Below are 18,938 nucleotides of genomic sequence, written 5' to 3'. Positions count from 1 at the left end.
AATATCTTTAAAGCAACAGGATTTTACTTCAACACAAAGGATGCATCTAACATGTCCAACATTTCTCAGAACTGCATGCAGCACATTCCCATACCTTTGCCTTCTCCGTTGCACAAGGTGAGGGAAAGGGACAGAGAGAAAGTTAAATATTACTACAACCAAAGAAGAAGAATTTTTTGAGTGAAACTGCAATTTGACAACAATTTTAAACTTATGATATTGAAACAAAAGGATCAACTTACCAAATATAAGAGCCAGACCGTGAGAAGTTCCCACTGCAATTAGATTAGAGACAGCCTAGAGACGCACAGAAAAAGAATCGTTAAGCTTTAGCCACTTTAGCTCTGGAAGGTTTACCCCTCTTCGGGACCAGTCCATTTTTTTGCGACATTGGAACTGCATTACTTTAACTGTCAATTTCACAGTTGTGAGACACTGTAACCAAATAAAGTTTATGACCTTTTTTTCCCACAAATAGAGCTTTCTTTTGGTGGTATTTGATCATCTTTGCTTGTTTTATTTTTTTCGCTATAAACAATTTTGAAATTCGCTATAAAACACATCCAATTAAAAAAAAAAATGTAAAAAGAAATCACATTTGTTCATCAATTTAGGCCAAAATGTATTCTGCTACATATTTGTGGTAAAGAAAAGTCCCAAATCGGACACCTAGCTGACACATTTTTGGGAGCCAGTGACAACAAACAATACAGTGATCAGTGCTAAAAATATGCACTGTCACTGTACTAATGACACTGGCAGGGAAGGCGTTAACATCTAGGGCGATCAAGGGCTTAAATGTGTGGACAACATATGTTACTGTGTACTGTGTGTGCTGTTTTTCCTAAGCAACGTGCCGTTTTTTTCTTTCCTGCTTTCCAGGAAATAAAACACAGCACATTGCTGCTGTCAAAAAAGAGCCCCGTATTTTGTTTACCTACCTGTCTAATGTCTGGAGCCGATGGTTGTGTGCTGCCGGCCCCCGATTGGCCGGTGCTTCAGCAAATCACAGCACAGCGGGGGCGGTCTCTACCACTACGCATGAATCACATACTAGGTACATGATCCGGTGCAGAGCGTCTGCCCTGCCGCAGTATATCTACGGTGGGCGGTCCGCAAGCAGTTAATGGCATTCTTCAAAATGTAAATCTAAGGCCGCGTACAGACGAGCATACATGTACGATGAAACCGGTCCACCGGACCGTTTTCACCGTACATGTCTGCCCGGGGATTTCTGTATGGTGGCTGTACTCACCATCATACAGAAATCCGCGCGTAAACAATACGCGGGGCGTGTCCGCGCCGTCGCGGCGACGTGGGCGGCCCTGCCAGTTCAATGCTTCCACGCATGCGTCAAAGTCATTCGACGCATGCGAGGGATGGCGGGCGCTCGGACATGTACGGTAGGTCTGTACAGACGACCGAACATGTCCGAGCGGGCAGGATTTCAGCGGGCTGTTTTAAAACAAGTCCAGAAATATTTGCCCGCTGGAAAAAGGCCCGGCGGGCAAATGTATGCTGGAATCCTGTCCGCTCGGGCCTACACACGACCGAACATGTCTGCTGAAACTGGTCCACGGACCAGTTTCAGCAGACATGTTCAGTCGTGTGTACGGTCCATAAGGGTATACAATGGATTTGATCTCGGATACTGAGAAATTTACTTGTTGGTTGTCATTTTATTTGCAGCAAACTAAATTAATAGACTGCCAAAAGGACAATGCCCACAACAAGCAGTCTCTCAGTAGCAAATTAATGTACTTGTCTGTGTAGCCCAAACATGAACAATGAATATCTGAGAATACAAATCTGAACAATCTCATTATAATTAACCAACATCTAGTAGAATAAACAATCCATTACATTTATCTCCAGTTTGGTAAAAATGTTGTGCAATGTCCGTGGTCACCTTGCAATGACCCTTACTATTTCTTGTACAATTCCATCTAACAATAAGCTCTTTTTTGCTAATGTTTTCATTGCACAGCTTTCTAGAGATCCCCAGATAGTAGTTGAGGAATTATAAGTAAAAATTATCTTTAACTTTTAGAAGTCTACAAAGATAAAGATCCTCCTTTCCCAACTTGCTGGAATTACTTTTCTTTCTATTATATAACAGTTCATTGTGCTTTTCTATGACAGTGAGCTGTCACGCAATAATAAAAAAAGTTCAGCCAACTGCAAAAGGAGGAATGCCATTGCATATGGGAACACTTCTTGTACATCAAACTTCTAAAATTAAAGCTGATTTTTACTCAGTGTTTTACAACTGCTCATTAGAGATTACTAGAAAGCTGTGACATGAAAGAGCAATAAACAGCGTGTTAGATGCATTACATGGTATACCAAAGGTCAAGGGTCTGGGGAAAAAAAATAAAACAATACTCACTATAGCTGTGGGAAGGCCAGCATCTACTTTATCCTGAAATAAGAGAATAACAAATTAGAAATATTGAATGTGAACTTCTTTCCACTGGTTGATGTTCTGCAGCGTCCTGTGCACATAGGCTTAATAAATACGATGGTTGGGGTTATATTTTACAGCTGAACTCTAGGCAGGTATATAATAATAGGTACATTAATGTGGCTTTAAATTATTACAACCATGACATTTATTTATTTGAATTACAAGAACTGCAATATATACATTTGACTTGGTATCAACCTGCAGCCCCTTTACAGGGGAGGTCAGTCTAGGGCAGGGGTCCTCAAACTATGGCCCTCCAGTTGTTCAGGAACTACAATTCCCATCATGCCTAGTCATGTCAATGAATGTCAGAGTCTTGCAATGCCTCATGGGATGTGTAGTTCTGCAACAGCTGGAGGGCCATAGTTTGAAGATCCCTGGTCTAGGGGGAAGGGAAAAGCAGCACAAGTAGCCAAACTGTTGTGCTGTACTGCTTATGTGCTACCAATAGATATAGAAGAAGAGGAGAAGAGAGCAGAGCGACAATGAGCTTCTCCTTTCACTGTCAATGCACAGGCTAGGGAGGTACAAGACCTGTAACTGTTACTGAACTGCAGCAAAAGGACAATCAGATGTGCTGTCCTGCCAGACAGGTCTGTACTTTGTGCCAAAACTGTGTACATTTCAAAACTGGATGAACAGAGATACAAATCCTTTGGCAGGCAATACAGCTCTCCTATACAGTATGTATTTTATCTGTGGCCTTAATTTCCCTACTCTCCTTCCCTCAAGGCCTGCTACCGTCACTTGACATATCACGTCACAGAAGACTGTGTGTGCAGAACTTAATATATGGCTTGCAAAGAACAAGGGGAACTCATGAGACCACTAGATGTGTCTTACTGCACATGCTACAAAAGAAAAGAAAAAACAAAAAGAAAAGAAAAGAAAAAAAGAAGGCGCACCGACCTAGTGCATTACCACTTAGAGGGATTTTATTAAATAAATAAAACACTAGTCATACTTACAAAGGGAGTTAAAGACAGCGCTTATCAGACAATGGAACTGGTACACAGTATCGCCTAACGGACACGGTGACAGCACGGATAAGATGGCATCAGACCAACATTTATGGCTTATGGCAGTAGTTGCTCCCTCATACAAGAAGCTCTCGAATATATATACACATACATACACACAAATGAGCATGTGCGGAGATGCCCAGCATGTGCGGAGATGCTCAATCGGCCAGACCCACCCATTAACCCCTCAGCCATTCCTGTCCTAAGGGGTGTGGCCAGAGAATCCCCCCACCAAAAGGAAATAGGTGTAGATATGTTTCAAGGGCCAGTCCTATTCGCTATGTGAGCATTAATATAATAGATATGTAGATCAATATATAAAAAGACATAAAAGCTCACACATGCGCTTTCCCAAACAGCAAAATCCAGAGTCAAAAAGCAGACCAGTGAGTGAGATTGATGCCCACACAACATCTCCTTAACAGGCAGCCGCGGCTCCTCTTCTAGCTCAGTGGGTCAAAGACCAGAGGTATTCCATCACCAGCCCCTCTTTCACCATAGGCGTGCGATGAAACGCACGCCATGGTTACACCAGGAAGTGAATGCGTTCCAGCCCTCACTACTAGATGGGCCGGAACGTCACTTCCGCTTATGCGCACCCAGCGCAGCGCATATTCTTGCTGCGAAAGCGGAAGTGCGGGTGTATATGCGTTCCACCCGCTACTTCCGGTTCGCCTGGGAAACCTAACGCCCCACAGTATGTAAATACAGGCGCTCGACAGCTATACCTCTCTCCCCCACACCGCCCAAAGGATAAATTCATGGTGGTTGGAGGGATATGGCTGCAAGTATGTAGTCTAGTGGTATTTTCTGCATTTCACTATTACTGACACATAGAAAATGGATTGGATAGATTGATAGTAGCGTAGACATTGGCTCCAATGACGCAGGTGTCGGGGGCGGGGCCAAGTACTACATTCGGTTTGCATGGACGCCAAATGCTGGACTTGGGAGTGCACCGCAAGGTAACCCCCCCGGGAGAGCGCTTCTTCTAGGGGGTTATATGATGCAGGGAGAAGCTGCTAGCGCTTCCGGGGATCACAGAAATCGAGGATCGAGGCCATCTGTGCAAAACGAACTGCACAGTGAAGTTAGGTATGACATGTTTGTTATTTTAAAAAAAAGAAAAAACTGAGAGACAATTCACACTGGGGCGACTCGTCAGGCGGCTCAGCTGCCTGATGAGTCGCGTCCCATTCAATGCAATAGAACCGTTCTAATAGGAGCGACGCAAGTCGCTCCGACTTAGAAAAAGGTTCTTGTACGACTTCCGGGGCGGCTCGGAGCGACCTGCATTGACTTCTATACAGAGGTCATTTTGCAGGTCGCCTCTGAAGTCGTGCCGCCTAAGTGTGAACCGGCTCTAAGCCTTACAAATCATTTTAAGATCAAACATACTGTAGATCAGATCTATTTCCTTAGAGCCTATAAATGTAGCCATTTAATGCAATATTTTTATGCAGAAGGTATATCAAGTTACAATAAAAATCACAGGCCAATCAAACCACTCGGTAAACACGCACACAGCATGTTTTTGACATCCTTAAGACTATCCTAACATATGGCCTAGATTTGACTGGTTAATGTATTTTTCAGCGCGTTAGGGTTCATGCACACTGGCGTTAAAAACACTGGGCCAGATTCACAAAGAGATACGACGGTGTATCTACAGATACACCATTGTATCTCTGACGTAAACTGGTCCTATCTATGCGCCTGATTCATAGAATCAGATACGCATAGATAGGGCTAGATCCGACAGTGTTACAATGTGTTACACTGTCGGATCTTTTTTTCAATTTAAAAATGGCGAGATACGCAAATTCACGAACGTATGCGGACCCGTCGCAGTGTTCTTACGTCGTTTCCGTAACGGTTTTCCGTCGTATACTTACCCCTTCTTTTATCAGGCGCAGCCAATGTTAAGTATAGCCGGCGTTCCCGCGTCGAATTTGAATTTTCCTAAGTCGTTTGCGTACGCCGATTCACAAACACGCGCGTCGCAAGTCCCGCTCACGTCGCAACCACTGACGTCCTAGTGACGTCAGTGGGAGCAATGCACGCCGGGAAATTCCCCGGACGGCGCCTGCGCATTTAAATCGCGCGGGAACGCGCCTGATTTAAATAGTACACTCCCCTAGCCGCGGAATTTGAATTCCGCCGGGGGATTTAGGATCCACCGTCGCAAGTTTGGAGGTAAGTTGTTTGTGAATTAGCCACTTGCCTCCTAAACTTGCGGGAGCGGATCTTAATTCACGTAGAACGAGCGGATCTATAGATCCGCTGCGCTACGTGAATCTGGCCCACTGTGTTTAAATGTCTACAACATACTGTATTACTTTTTATAGAGCTGAATACGGCAATATTGTATACACTAAACAGAACTTCATAGACCATTACAAGTAGGGTTGTCCCGATACCGATACCAGTATCGGTATCGGGACCGATACCGAGTATTTGCGGGAGTACTTGTACTCCCGCAAATACCCCCGATACCTAAATAGAATACTTGCACCACCCACCCACCACCCTGCCGCAACGAATGCCGCCGCCGACCCCGTCGCATACCGCAACGCCGCCCCTGCATGGGTTAAACAGCGTGCGGGGAATATCACAGCTTTCATTTGAATAGCTGTAGTATTTCCCGCCGTGCCGCGTATAGACACTCCCCCTTGCTCGGGATCTGTCCAATCCCGAGCAAGGGGGGGTGTCTATACGCGGCACAGCGGGGAATACTACAGCTATTCAAATGAAAGCTGTGATGTTCTCCGCACGCTGTTTAACCCATGCGGCGGCGGCATCTAGGTATGGGGGGACATGGCTGCATATAGGGGGGACATGGCTGGATATAGGGGGGACATGGCTGCATATAGGGGGGACATGGCTGCATATAGGGGGGACATGGCTGCATATAGGGGGACATGGCTGCATATAGAGGGGACATGGCTGCATAAAGGGGGTCATGGCTGCATATGTGGGGGGACATGACTGCATATGTGGGGGGACATGGCTGCATATGTGGGGGGACATGGCTGCATATGTGGGGGGACATGGCTGCATATATGGGGGACATTGCTGCATATGTGGGGGGGCATGGCTGCATATGTGGGGGACATGGCTGCATATGTGGGGGGACATGGCTGCATTTGTGGGGGGACATGGCTGCATTTGGGGACACATTTAAAAAAAAGTATCGGTATTCGGTATCGGCGAGTACTTGAAAAAAAGTATCGGTACTTGTACTCGGTCCTAAAAAAGTGGTATCGGGACAACCCTAATTACAAGTGTTTTTTTTATGCAGGATCTTTGCAATAGATACCAGCATTTTAGTATGCCAGTGTGCATGAGCCCCAATACATCTGTGGTTCTTGAAGGCCTTTAAAAAACGTCCTTGTATTTGTAATACACAGGGAAACTTCCAATTCATCTACATGTTATATACCCAAGCACTATTATGACTTACTGCAGCAGACACGATCTGAGCAGAGACGCCTTTGAGCAGCATATGGCGCAGCACAGCTCCATGGCGGGAAAAAGCATCTGGTAGCTTCTTCTTTCTGATAAGATAAAACAAAGAGCATTCTTCAATCAACATAAGCTGCAACAGAATTTTTTACTACAAAAACAGCACCGAGTCATACAGCAATTCACTAATAAGAAAGATATAGTACAAGTCTGCCAGTGTTCCTAGGTCCCCTTTTGCCTTTCAGGTTTTGTGTTCATTCAGTATTATGGAGATAGCAGTAGGGGTGCTGGAACACACAAAGATGGATGGAAAGATAGAAGAGAAATTCAATGCTGGAGTTTCCAAGACATAAGAATCCATGGCCTGACTAAGCCCACCATTTCCACTCATAACTTAAAGGAGAAGTCCAGTCTGAGCTTTTTAGGCTGGGCTTCTCCTATGGGTCACAGGAGTGCAATTAAATTTGCACTCCTGTGACCCGTTTTCAGCGGAGAGCAGTCTGACGTCACTGCATATAGTCGAGGCACCCTGTCATTCTGACTTAGGAAGTCCGGATCCGTCAGCTGCCTTGACTGAGCTGCTGAGATGGCCACTCCCAGCCCCTCCACAGCTTAGCGCTCCAATGAACGTGGAGGAGCAGAAACGAGCGGTGTTCGGTGGCTCGGTTCTCAGTGCAGAGATGCCGGGGGACAGATGCATCGGTCTGATGCTGCATCCACCTAGGCAAGTATAAATATGAAAAAGAAAATTTAATAAAGCATAGAGTGTGCACAAAAAGTATTATAATGGGTAGCCAAAAGCATTACCGTCCCTAAAAATAAGGATATATATATTATCCCAGTAAGGGATGGAGCATGGGACTGTACGAATGCAGTTGGATAGTTCTGAGACCACAGAAACCGTACACCAGAAACAGTTTACAGATAAAAAGATATATTTTAATCTTACATATTATATACATACAAAAATAGAATAAAATCAAATATTGTATTGAGTTTCACCAATAGTTCATTGTTGAGATATTATATACAGTAGGATGTCCAACATGTTTCGCCCATTCGGGCTTCCTCAGGGACGTATGTTTGTGTATATATAAAAGATCTCAATCTAAAGTAAGAAATACAAATGGTGAAGATATCTTGACTATTATATATAAATATTTACAAGACAAATTCATATAAGTTACTAAGGCATTTGAAATTGTACATGTGTATCTAATTTATTACAATGATAAAGACAACATATTAGCGATGAATCGCCGCTTTTTTACTGTTCCATGGTGGCACCCCTATTCATACAGGGAATTACAAACTTGTGTAGATAATTACCTCCTTGGTGATTCCTCTCACTGGCCACAGAAAGGGTGGACACTATAAAGCCCCAGAGGGTAAGCAGCCGGATCAAGGATCATATACTAGCCGTGAAAAAGAAACTTTTTGAGACTCCCATCAGTAGACACATGGGCCTCTTTCACGCACATGATGCAAAGATGATGGGCTTTTACGCCCTTGCCCACATAGCACCAAATGAAAGAGGTGGGGAGGTGGATAAACGTTTACTACAAATTGAATCTCGTTGGATATACTCTTTGAAGGCCACAATACAACCGGGCCTCAACGAGGGCATAAGTTTTAAACCGTTCCTGTAACCATGCCAGTACTCTGTTTGACTATGTCCCTTATCACCTCCCCCTTTTCCATCTATGTCCACCCACCATGCCACGCCCCACCCTTGTGCAATATTCCACTCTGTGCCCCTTATGCAATGTGGCGGCACTGTTTGTGACAGTGCTGACCGCAATGCTTTGTTTCCATATTCTTAGTTACATGCATATGTAATTTCCATCATTCGCATACATGGCACTCGATGGCCATGTTAGGCGACTATATGGACCCATTTGCAGTATTTTCCTTTGTTAGCATTAAATAACAATATTATTCCTTTCATCTTTTACTGTTAAAGAGCGCCACAATCACATGGTTTATATCCAATGTGTAGAAGGCGATATCTCTTTAAGATCAAGGTTGTAAAGTGTATTGCTGCCGGAATGTAATCATGATGATCTTTGGTCCTATGGCCACGGTCCTTTCCTTTTTCTATTTAAATAATGCAATGTCATTGTTGTTCATTTAATATGTACAACATACATACAATGTCTATATGTACATACATTTTTTTTTTGATGAATACTGTTTCCATGCTGACACCCTTTCCTCGTGTAGGTTTTATGCTGCCATCGCCCTTTACTGACTCTCTTCACGGCCACACTTCCAGGTGGATCATCTCTATCCCCATATGTCACTATTTTTCCCCTAGCAGCCGGACCAGGACGATATGCACGTATCAAAGATGCTGGCCATATCCTTTAGTGGGCGCCCAGGGATGACCACCAGGTGCATACAGCCCTGAACCATGGCGGAGGCTGTGATGCTGTGGTCACCCGCTCTATGTGCTCTTCGCAGCGAGACATAACAACTTACGCAGGGATTCCCTGTGCTCACAGCCCCACCTACGGGGCGTGCCTCACATCCCCGTCACTTCACTCTGCTGGGCCATCAACGCTGCGTTCATTGGAGGTGTGGCACACACCCCCTTTGACACACACATTCCGCCCACTACTGCGCTCTGACGTGTGCTACGTCAGAGCACACTGGGATTATATAAGGCTCCATTCAGCACACACACACCGCTCAGGCCACTAGGCAGCCCAAACGCTCCATAATCGCAAGACAGGTAATTAATTTCTGTTCTTTAACCATCTGGCCTTTATTATTATTTTGTTACTGGCACCAAAATTCGTTCCTTTTCTTTTTTCCTGGTTGTCAGTCTTCTGATTAGCGTCGGCTATTTCCATCGCAAAGGCTGATCTGTCTTACCCTTTTCAATGAATGCTCTACAAGTGAACATTTTAAAGGTATTTTTTCTCCTTGCAATCTTTTTCCATGTATTGCAGACATTGCCATTTTTCCCTTGCTTTATGCTTACATATTTATATGATTATTTCACACAGCATCAGCCAGCAGCCGCTCTGCATAATTAGTATATTGTCTGCCAAGACATTTTTTGACTTCCTATAGAACCTGCATACCTCTAATTGAAGCAACAAATGTGAGTTCAATTAAGTATGCAAATATTTTCCTTTCTCCCTATAAAAAACCCTTCATCTTTCTTTTCTCATTTTCTTTTTTATTACTATACTTTACATTTTTCACATAGTCTTCTATGTATACTAACACAATTTTACTATAAATATAATGTTGAATATGTCCTTTATATTTATCATTTCCTTCTAATTTATTTATTGACTACAGTATTTACCGTATCCATTTGATGATACCCATAGTTATTAACTATGGACATCCAAATATGTGATATATATCATATATTATTAACTGCACTTATCATAAGTTATCAAGGTGGCGTATGCCCCTGATTGATTAATCTGGATGTCATACAGACGCATTCATGGGTAGTAACCAGGGCTTTTCTTCTCAGAGAATAGGTGCAGGAACTCAACCATGCCCTGCACACACTCCGGGCACCTGCATCCCCCTTCTCCCCATCCTGCACTCAGTGGGAGCTACTCAGGAGATTAGATCTGAGGGAGCCAAGCTGTCACTTGAAAACAAAGAGGTCCTGATTATGTGGTGAGCAGGGAGCAGAGGGCCTGGGCTGGAGGTTCCACCAAGTTCCAGCTGAAAAAAAGCCCTGGTAGTAACATAGATTCACTAACTGATTATCCAAATCCTCATTAGATCTTTGCATTAGCACAGATACTTTATAATTGTTTTTTTCTTATGCTATATTTTCTTTAACTTTTTCTTATTTAATTTTTCATTTTCCAATTTTTGCTTTATTAATGACACTGTTGATAATTAATCCAATATCCTTATACTCCCAAATAGGATTGATTAGCACCACGTGCTTTCTGTCCTTGATCCGGCTGCTTACCCTCTGGGGCTTTATAGTGTCCACCCTTTCTGTGGCCAGTGAGAGGAATCACCAAGGAGGTAATTATCTACACAAGTTTGTAATTCCCTGTATGAATAGGGGTGCCACCATGGAACAGTAAAAAAGCGGCGATTCATCGCTAATATGTTGTCTTTATCATTGTAATAAATTAGATACACATGTAAAATTTCAAATGCCTTAGTAACTTATATGAATTTGTCTTGTAAATATTTATATATAATAGTCAAGATATCTTCACCATTTGTATTTCTTACTTTAGATTGAGATCTTTTATATATACACAAACATACGTCCCTGAGGAAGCCCGAATGGGCGAAACATGTTGGACATCCTACTGTATATAATATCTCAACAATGAACTATTGGTGAAACTCAATACAATATTTGATTTTATTCTATTTTTGTATGTATATAATATGTAAGATTAAAATATATCTTTTTATCTGTAAACTGTTTCTGGTGTACGGTTTCTGTGGTCTCAGAACTATCCAACTGCATTCGTACAGTCCCATGCCCCATCCCTTACTGGGATAATATATATATAAATATGAAAACAAAAATATACTTCTCTTTTAAATTTTATAGCGTCTACAAACTATGGGATGTTTTTCTCCATTTCTTTTTTATTTACTAGTAATGGCAGCAATCAGCGAATTAGCAGGACTGGGATACTGCTGCGATATTGCAGTGAACAAATCCGACATCTAACTGACACCTTTGACACTTTTTGGGAACCTGTGACATTATTACAGTGATCAGTGCTGAAAAATATGCACCGTTACTGTACTAATGACACTGGCAGGGAAGGGGTTAACATTAGGGGCGATCAAAGGCTTAAATATCACCTGGTAGTCACCAGTGATTCACCAACTGTGGGGGGTGGCGGTGCTTTGACTGGAGGAGTGTAAAAATCTGTGTTCCTGTTCCTTAGCAGGAACACAGGTTCAGCACCTTTCCCTCTCACAGAAGGGTGCTCTGCCTTGTTTACAAATTGTAAGAACAGCGGTCGGCGGGTCCGAACGGATATCACGTCCGGCGGACCCGTTGATTGGCTCCCGCTGTGTTCAATCGGTGACAGCGCATGTGCATACCCCAGAAACGTAAGTGTCAGATCACGTACTAGGTAGGTGATCTAGCACAGAGCGGCCGCCCTGCCACAGTTTATCTGCGGGGTGCGGTCGCAAAGGGGTTAAATAGCTTTATGCACTGGACACTTTAATTAATAGCACTTGAAGCACTGGGCACAATTTTTCATCTAATGGTATTTTTGATTATATTAACTTTGGATGCAATTAATTTATTAATGTGATAAGACGCTTTATTAACTTCAGTTGTTTTGCAGACATTTGGTTAGATGAATATTTTAACTATTTCCACTCCGGCTACAGCTTGTGTGTCTAGTGAGCGTCCTTAGAGGTGCACATTAGCCCAATCTGTGATTTCTGTGTCTTCTGGATCACAGATCGGGGTACAGGGCCAATGGGATTGGCCTTGTACAATGTGATTGCTGAGACCAATCACAATAATAGTAAAAAAGGGTTTTTATTAATTATGCCCTTGTTTACTACTGTGATCTCTGCAAGACCCCTTTCACACCGGTGCCGCCCATAGCATCAGTGGTAAAACGCCGCCATTTTACACGTTGGATTTGCGGCACATTTTAGCTACTAGCGGGGCACTTCTAACCCCCGCTAGCGGCCGAGAAAGGGTTAATACCGCCGGCAACGCACCTCTACAGCAGCGCTGCCCATTGATTTCAATGGGGAGGAGCGCATAAGGAGTCGTGACTTCTCCTGACGCCCTGCCAGCGCACCGCTCCAGTGTGAAAGCCCCCAGGCTTTCACACTGGAGTGAATAGAGCAGCTGTTTAAGGGCGGATTGCAGGCGCTATTTTTAACGCTATAGCACCTGCAAAACGCCCTCAGTGTAAAAGGGGTCTAACTGGTCTCAGCGATCACATTGTACAGGGCTTATATAGCCGAACAGTTAGAAATGATTGCTTATACAATACTCATGACAGTAAAAGCAATCACAAGTGTAAAAAAAATGAAAAAGTTTATAAAACAACTGATAATTAGTCAGGAAGTTAAATGCGTAATTTATGCCCCTAAAAAGCCTGAAGGTGCTCCTTGGATGATGGGCCACTCTGTGTGGTTAGGTTGTGAAAAAGTCTCACACATAATAACACAACACTTATGGTAAGTAACAGAATGTGTTTTGGAGTGTAATTTTAAGTATGCCTATGCTGTGTGTGAGAAATATCTCATTAGTTAACATTTTTATTTTATTGTTAGAAATACCTTGGGGCATTTGCAAGACATGTGCATTAGTTTTCGTCCAAATACATTTTAGTCCAAATTTCATCTATTTTCGTTATTGTTTTAACAAACGAAACTGAAAGTGCAGAATACGAAAACCGAAAGATCCGACATAAACAAATGCTTTATTTTCGTTTTCGTCGGTCGAATGTGCCTAACCTTAACTCCATTAGTCCAAGATTATTCTACATAGAGAGAAAAGATTCGACATTATAGAGAGAAAAGATTCGACATTATAGAGAGAAAAGATTCGACATTATAGAGAGAAAAGATTCGACATTATAGAGAGAAAAGATTCGACATTATAGAGAGAAAAGATTCGACATTATAGAGAGAAAAGATTCGACATTATAGAGAGAAAAGATTCGACATTATAGAGAGAAAAGATTCGACATTATAGAGAGAAAAGATTCGACATTATAGAGAGAAAAGATCGCTGCTGGAATTGGGTGGGGGGAAGTAAAATAAAAATATAAATAAAAATAATGATGATGATGATGAATGTTATTGGCTGATTGTAACCAAAGAGGAGCAGTAAAACAGCTAGAACTAACTTGACAATTCAACATGGACGAAGATTCGACAAAGCATCGAAAAACATACATACATACAAACGTCGAATCTGTCATTGAAGGCTTAAGGTGTCTGTCGAATGTTCAAAGAAGATTCGACAGAGTAGCTAAACTGTACGACGCCGCAATCGTAAATTTCTGGTCAAATGCTTGGCCCATAGGCTATAGAAAAATTCTAATGTTGGTTGACTAGTAATAATTAGGGCTGCGCCGATACCGATAATAGTATCAGTACCGGGACCGATACCAAGCATTTGTGCAAGTACTTGTACTCGCACAAATGCTCCGATGCCTGACCCGATACCCGGAAGTTGGCGGATGGAGAGGGGGCGGAGCCATTGTACGGCGCCAGGTGCATACATTTAGGGGGACACCAGGCAGTGTGCGTCACTGCCGGATCCGCCCCCCTAATGTTCCTGTGAATGGTCATGTACCGGGGCGCACGGGGCAATCCGTGATCACGGCGGGGCTGGCCAATCCGTGATCACGGCGGGGCTGGCCAATCCATGATCACGGCGGGGCTGGCCAATCCATGATCACGGCGGGGCTGGCCAATCCATGATCACGGCGGGGCTGGCCAATCCGTGATCACGGCGGGGCGAGGCTAGCCTATCCACGATCAAGGCTGGGCTGGTCCCGCCTCCTTCTAGCCTCCGGACTATATGCTGTCTTCCCATCCTCCAGGCTCCCCCTCTCCTCCGGACACCCTCGATTCACCTCCTCCAGGCTGATGGAACACACAAGCTGCAGGTGAGACTGTCAGCCAGAGAGAGAGGTTGGAGGAGTTTAGACAAGTCAGTATTGGTCAGTATGTAGTGGACAGAGCAGTGGTCAGTAGTGCCCTCCATCAGTCAGTGCCATCCATCCATCAGTGCCCCCTGTCAGTGGCATCCACCCGTCGGTGCCCCCATCAGTGCCCTCTGTCAGTCAGTGCCCCCCTGTAGGTGCTATCCGTCAGTGCCCCTTGTCAGTGTCATCCATCCCTTCAGTGCCCCCCTGTCAGTGTCCCCCTGTCAGTGCCATCCACTCGTCAGTGCCCCCTGTCAGTGCCATCCATCCGTCAGTGCCATTAACCCGTCAGTGCCCCCTGTCAGTGCCATCCACCCGTCAGTGCCCCCTGTCAGTGCCATCCACCCGTCAGCGCCCCCTGTCAGTGCCATCCACCCGTCAGCGCCCCATGTCAGTGCCATCCACCCGTCAGCGCCATCCACCCGTCAGCGCCCCCTGTTAGTGCCATCCACCCGTCAGCGCCCCCTGTCAGTGCCCTCCACCCGTCAGCGACCCCTGTCAGTGCCCTCCACCCGTCAGTGCCCCCTGTCAGTGCCATCCATCAGTGCCCCCTGTCATGCCCATTTTTTAAATTGTCACGTGACATTAAAAAAAAGTATCGGTATTCGGTATCGGCGAGTACTTGAAAAAAAGGGATTTTTAATAACAGCTTACCTGTAAAATCCTTTTCTTGTAGTACATCACGGGACACAGAGCAGCATAGCCATTACATATGGGTTATATAGTGTACCTTCAGGTGATGGACACTGGCACTCTCCGACAGGAAGTTCCCTCCCTATATAACCCCCACCCATAGTGGGAGTACCTCAGTTTTGTAGCAAGCAATATGCATCCCAAAATTCCCATAAGAGGGGTGGGAGCTCTGTGTCCCGTGATGTACTACAAGAAAAGGATTTTACAGGTAAGCTGTTATTAAAAATCCCTTTTTCTTTATCGTACATCACGGGACACAGAGCAGCATAGCCATTACATATGGGATGTCCCCAAGCAATGCTCCATGAGGGGAGGGAGACAACCAGAAAAAAACAAACAGGAGGTGCCACCGGACAAGAGGAGATTAAACTGCGGCCCGTAGTACCGCCTGCCCAAAAGCTGAATCAGCGTTCCTCCTAACGTCCATTTGATAAAATTTTGCAAATGTGTGGACAGATGACCAGGTTGCTGCCCTGCAGACCTGGGCCATAGAGACCTGGTGATACGCTGCCCAAGAGGCACTCATAGCTCTAGTGGAATGAGCCTTAACCGACAAGGGTGGACTCTTCCCCTTCAGGCCATAGGCCTGTATAATCGTCTGCCTAATCCACTTAGAAATAGTGGCCTTAGACGCTGCCTGGCCCTTCTTGGGCCCTTCCGGCAGAATGAATAAGACGTCCGTCTTACGAATCTGGGCTGTAGCTTCCAAGTAAATCTTTACAGCTCTAACTACATCCAAGGAATGTAGTAACCTCTCTTCCTTAGAAGAAGGTTTTGGAAAAAATGATGGAAGAATCACATCTTGATTAAGGTGAAAATTCGATATCACCTTAGGCAGGAAGGACGGAAGTGGCCGCAAAACGACCCTGTCCTTATGCATTAATAAATAAGGTGCCTTACATGACAAGGCTGCCAACTCCGACACTCTTCTGGCGGATGCCATGGCCACCAGAAACACTAGTTTCCTAGTCAAAAGGACCAAAGGGATCGCGGACAAGGGCTCAAAAGGCTGCCTTTGCAAGACCGATAGAACCAAATTTAGATCCCAAGGATACAGGGGAGCTTTAATCGGGGGATTCACCCGAATAACACCTTGTAAAAAGGATTTCATTAAGGAATGGGCAGCCAAAGGTCTCTGGAAGAAGACCGACAAGGCAGACACCTGCCCCTTGATTGTGCCGACCGCCAAACCTTTTTCCACTCCCAACTGTAAAAACTCCAGGATTCTCCCAATGGTATATTTGCGGGGATCCCATTTCCTGGTTTCACACCAGGTAATATAGGCCTTCCACACCCTATAGTATATTAACCTGGAAACTGTTTTTCTTGCGTTTATAAGGGTGGAAACGACCTGCCCTGAAAGGCCTCTGTTTCTGAGAATCAGGGACTCAGCCGCCAGGCCGTTAAATTTAGGGCCTGTAAGGCAGGGTGGTGGAATGGCCCTTGTGAGAGGAGGTCCGGACGTAGAGGGAGGACCCAAGGCTCCTCTACGGTCATCCTTTTTATCAAGGAGTACCAAGGTCTTCGGGGCCACGCTGGGGCCACTAGAATCGCTGGCTTGCGTTCCCTTTGAATTCTGTGAAGAAGACGGGGTAGCATCCGTATTGGAGGGAAGGCATAGATTAGCGCAAACTGATGCCAAGGGCACACCAAGGCATCCGTGCCGCAGGCCAATGGATCCCTCGTTCGGGAGACAAACTTTGCTACTTTGGCATTGAATCTGGACGCCATAACGTCCACCTCCGGGGTACCCCACTTCCGGCAAATGTCCTGGAACACTTCGGGGTGGAGGGACCACTCCCCTGGGGACATCTGTTGGCGGCTGAGAAAGTCCGCTTGCCAATTGTCCACCCCGGGGATAAAGATAGCTGAGATGCAGGGGACATGGGCTTCTGCCCATAAAAAGATCCGATCTACCTCCCTCTGGGCTGCCTGACTCCTGGTGCCACCCTGGTGGTTTATATAAGCTACGGCAGTGGCATTGTCGGATTGTACCCTTACTGGGGAGCCCTGCAGAACCTCCGTCCAGCCCAAAAGAGCCAACCGAGCTGCTCGGATCTCTAAGACATTTATGGGTAGGGCTGATTCTGCCCTTGACCATTTCCCCTGTAGGGTTAAATCGTCTAGGACTGCACCCCAGCCTGATAGGCTGGCATCCGAGGTTACTATCCTCCATGAGGGGGGACTGAACGATCTTCCTTTCAGAAGATTTTTTGTGACTAGCCACCAACACAGACTCTGCCTTACCGCATAGGGAAGGGAAATGGGAAGATCCAAGGCCTGGAGTCTTTTGTCCCAGGCCGTGAGAATCGCTCTCTGTAGCCTCCGAGAATGGATCTGGGCATAGGGTACTGCCTCGAAGGTGGCCACTAGCTTTCCCAACAGGCGCATGCAGAGGCGTATAGATGGCCTTGTGCTGCTTAGGACTAAGTGGATTAACTCCCTTATCGAGTCCACTCTGGACTGGGGCAGGAAGATCCGTTGTCGTCTTGTATCTAAAATCAGACCTAGATACTCCAACCTTCTTGTGGGCTGTAGGGCCGATTTGTCCCGGTTTAGAACCCAACCCAGGGACTCTAGGCAGTTTACTGCTAGCAACACTGCCCGATTTAAGCCGGCCGCTGAGTGGTCGACTACCAGAAGATCGTCTAAGTAGGCCATGATCAGAATGCCCTGTTCCCTTAGGATGGCTAACACGGGGGCCAGGATTTTCGTAAAAACCCGAGGGGCCGTGGCTAGTCCGAACGGAAGAGCCACGAACTGAAAATGCCGATAGTTTAGGGCAAAACGCAGATACTTGTAATGACCCGGGAATATCGGAACGTGCAGGTATGCGTCCTTTATATCGATGGAGGCCAAGAACTCCCTTCCTTGGAGGGCGGCCACCACCGAACGAATGGACTCCATTCGAAAGGACCGGACTCTTAAAAAGCGGTTTAATGACTTTAGGTCCAGTATAGGCCTGACGTCGCCGTTTGGCTTCGGGACAATGAAGAGGTTTGAGTAAAACCCTTGTCCTTGCTCCCCTGCTGGTACTTCCATAATCACTCCTTGAGATAGGAGTCGCTCTAGGGCGGACAGAAGTGATGCCTGCTTTTGAGGGTCGCCTGGAAGTCTTGACGTTTGAAAGTGAGGAGGGGGGAACTCCCGAAACTCCAGCTTGTACCCCTGAGTCACTGAGGACAGAACCCATTGGTCGGTAACTTTGGCCCCCCACAACTCCGAGAACAACCGGAGTCTTCCCCCCACTCGAGAGAGTGGGGGCGCCCCTTCACAAGGCTGCCTTAGGGGCAGCCTTAACCGGCTTACGGTTCCACGGTCTTTTGTTCCCTGCAGGTTGGCCTTGTGGCCTGTTTGCAGCTGCGCGTCCAGGAGGCCGTCGATACTGCCTAGAGAATGAGGGCCCTGGAACTGGAGAGGTTGGACGCTTAAAGGGACCCCGGAACCTTTTCTTAACCGGCAAGAGGGTGCTCTTACCACTAGAGATCTTTTGAATATATTTGTCAAGATCTTCTCCAAACAATCTCTCTCCTTGAAAGGAGAATCCTGTAAGGAGCTTTTTGCAGGGGGTTTCTGCAGACCAGTTCTTTAACCAAAGTAATCTTCTCATGTGAACCAAATACAGGGATAGGCGGGACG

General features: G+C 45.5%; 1 protein-coding gene across 6 annotated transcripts in view; it reads right to left on the bottom strand.

Moving 5' to 3' along the window:
• Positions 1-18,938, bottom strand: part of VPS8 (VPS8 subunit of CORVET complex) — a 296,490-nt gene that overhangs the window by 253,623 nt on the left and 23,929 nt on the right. For 2 of the 6 annotated variants that reach the window (XM_040357376.1, XM_040357379.1), the window contains exons 5-8: positions 6,953-7,046; positions 2,390-2,422; positions 243-297; positions 95-103 (exon numbers count right to left, since the gene is read on the bottom strand). In XM_040357376.1, the coding sequence (XP_040213310.1) occupies positions 95-103; positions 243-297; positions 2,390-2,422; positions 6,953-7,046 (191 nt within the window). The remainder of the gene's footprint in view (positions 1-94; positions 104-242; positions 298-2,389; positions 2,423-6,952; positions 7,047-18,938) is intronic. The other 4 variants (XM_040357377.1, XM_040357380.1, XM_040357378.1 and 1 more) reach the window with 2 other exon arrangements.

This window comes from Rana temporaria, chromosome 6, assembly GCF_905171775.1.
Source record: "Rana temporaria chromosome 6, aRanTem1.1, whole genome shotgun sequence".
Taxonomy (NCBI): domain Eukaryota; kingdom Metazoa; phylum Chordata; class Amphibia; order Anura; family Ranidae; genus Rana; species Rana temporaria.
Note: the sequence above shows the minus strand (reverse complement) of the source record. Positions and strands in the feature narration are given on the sequence as shown.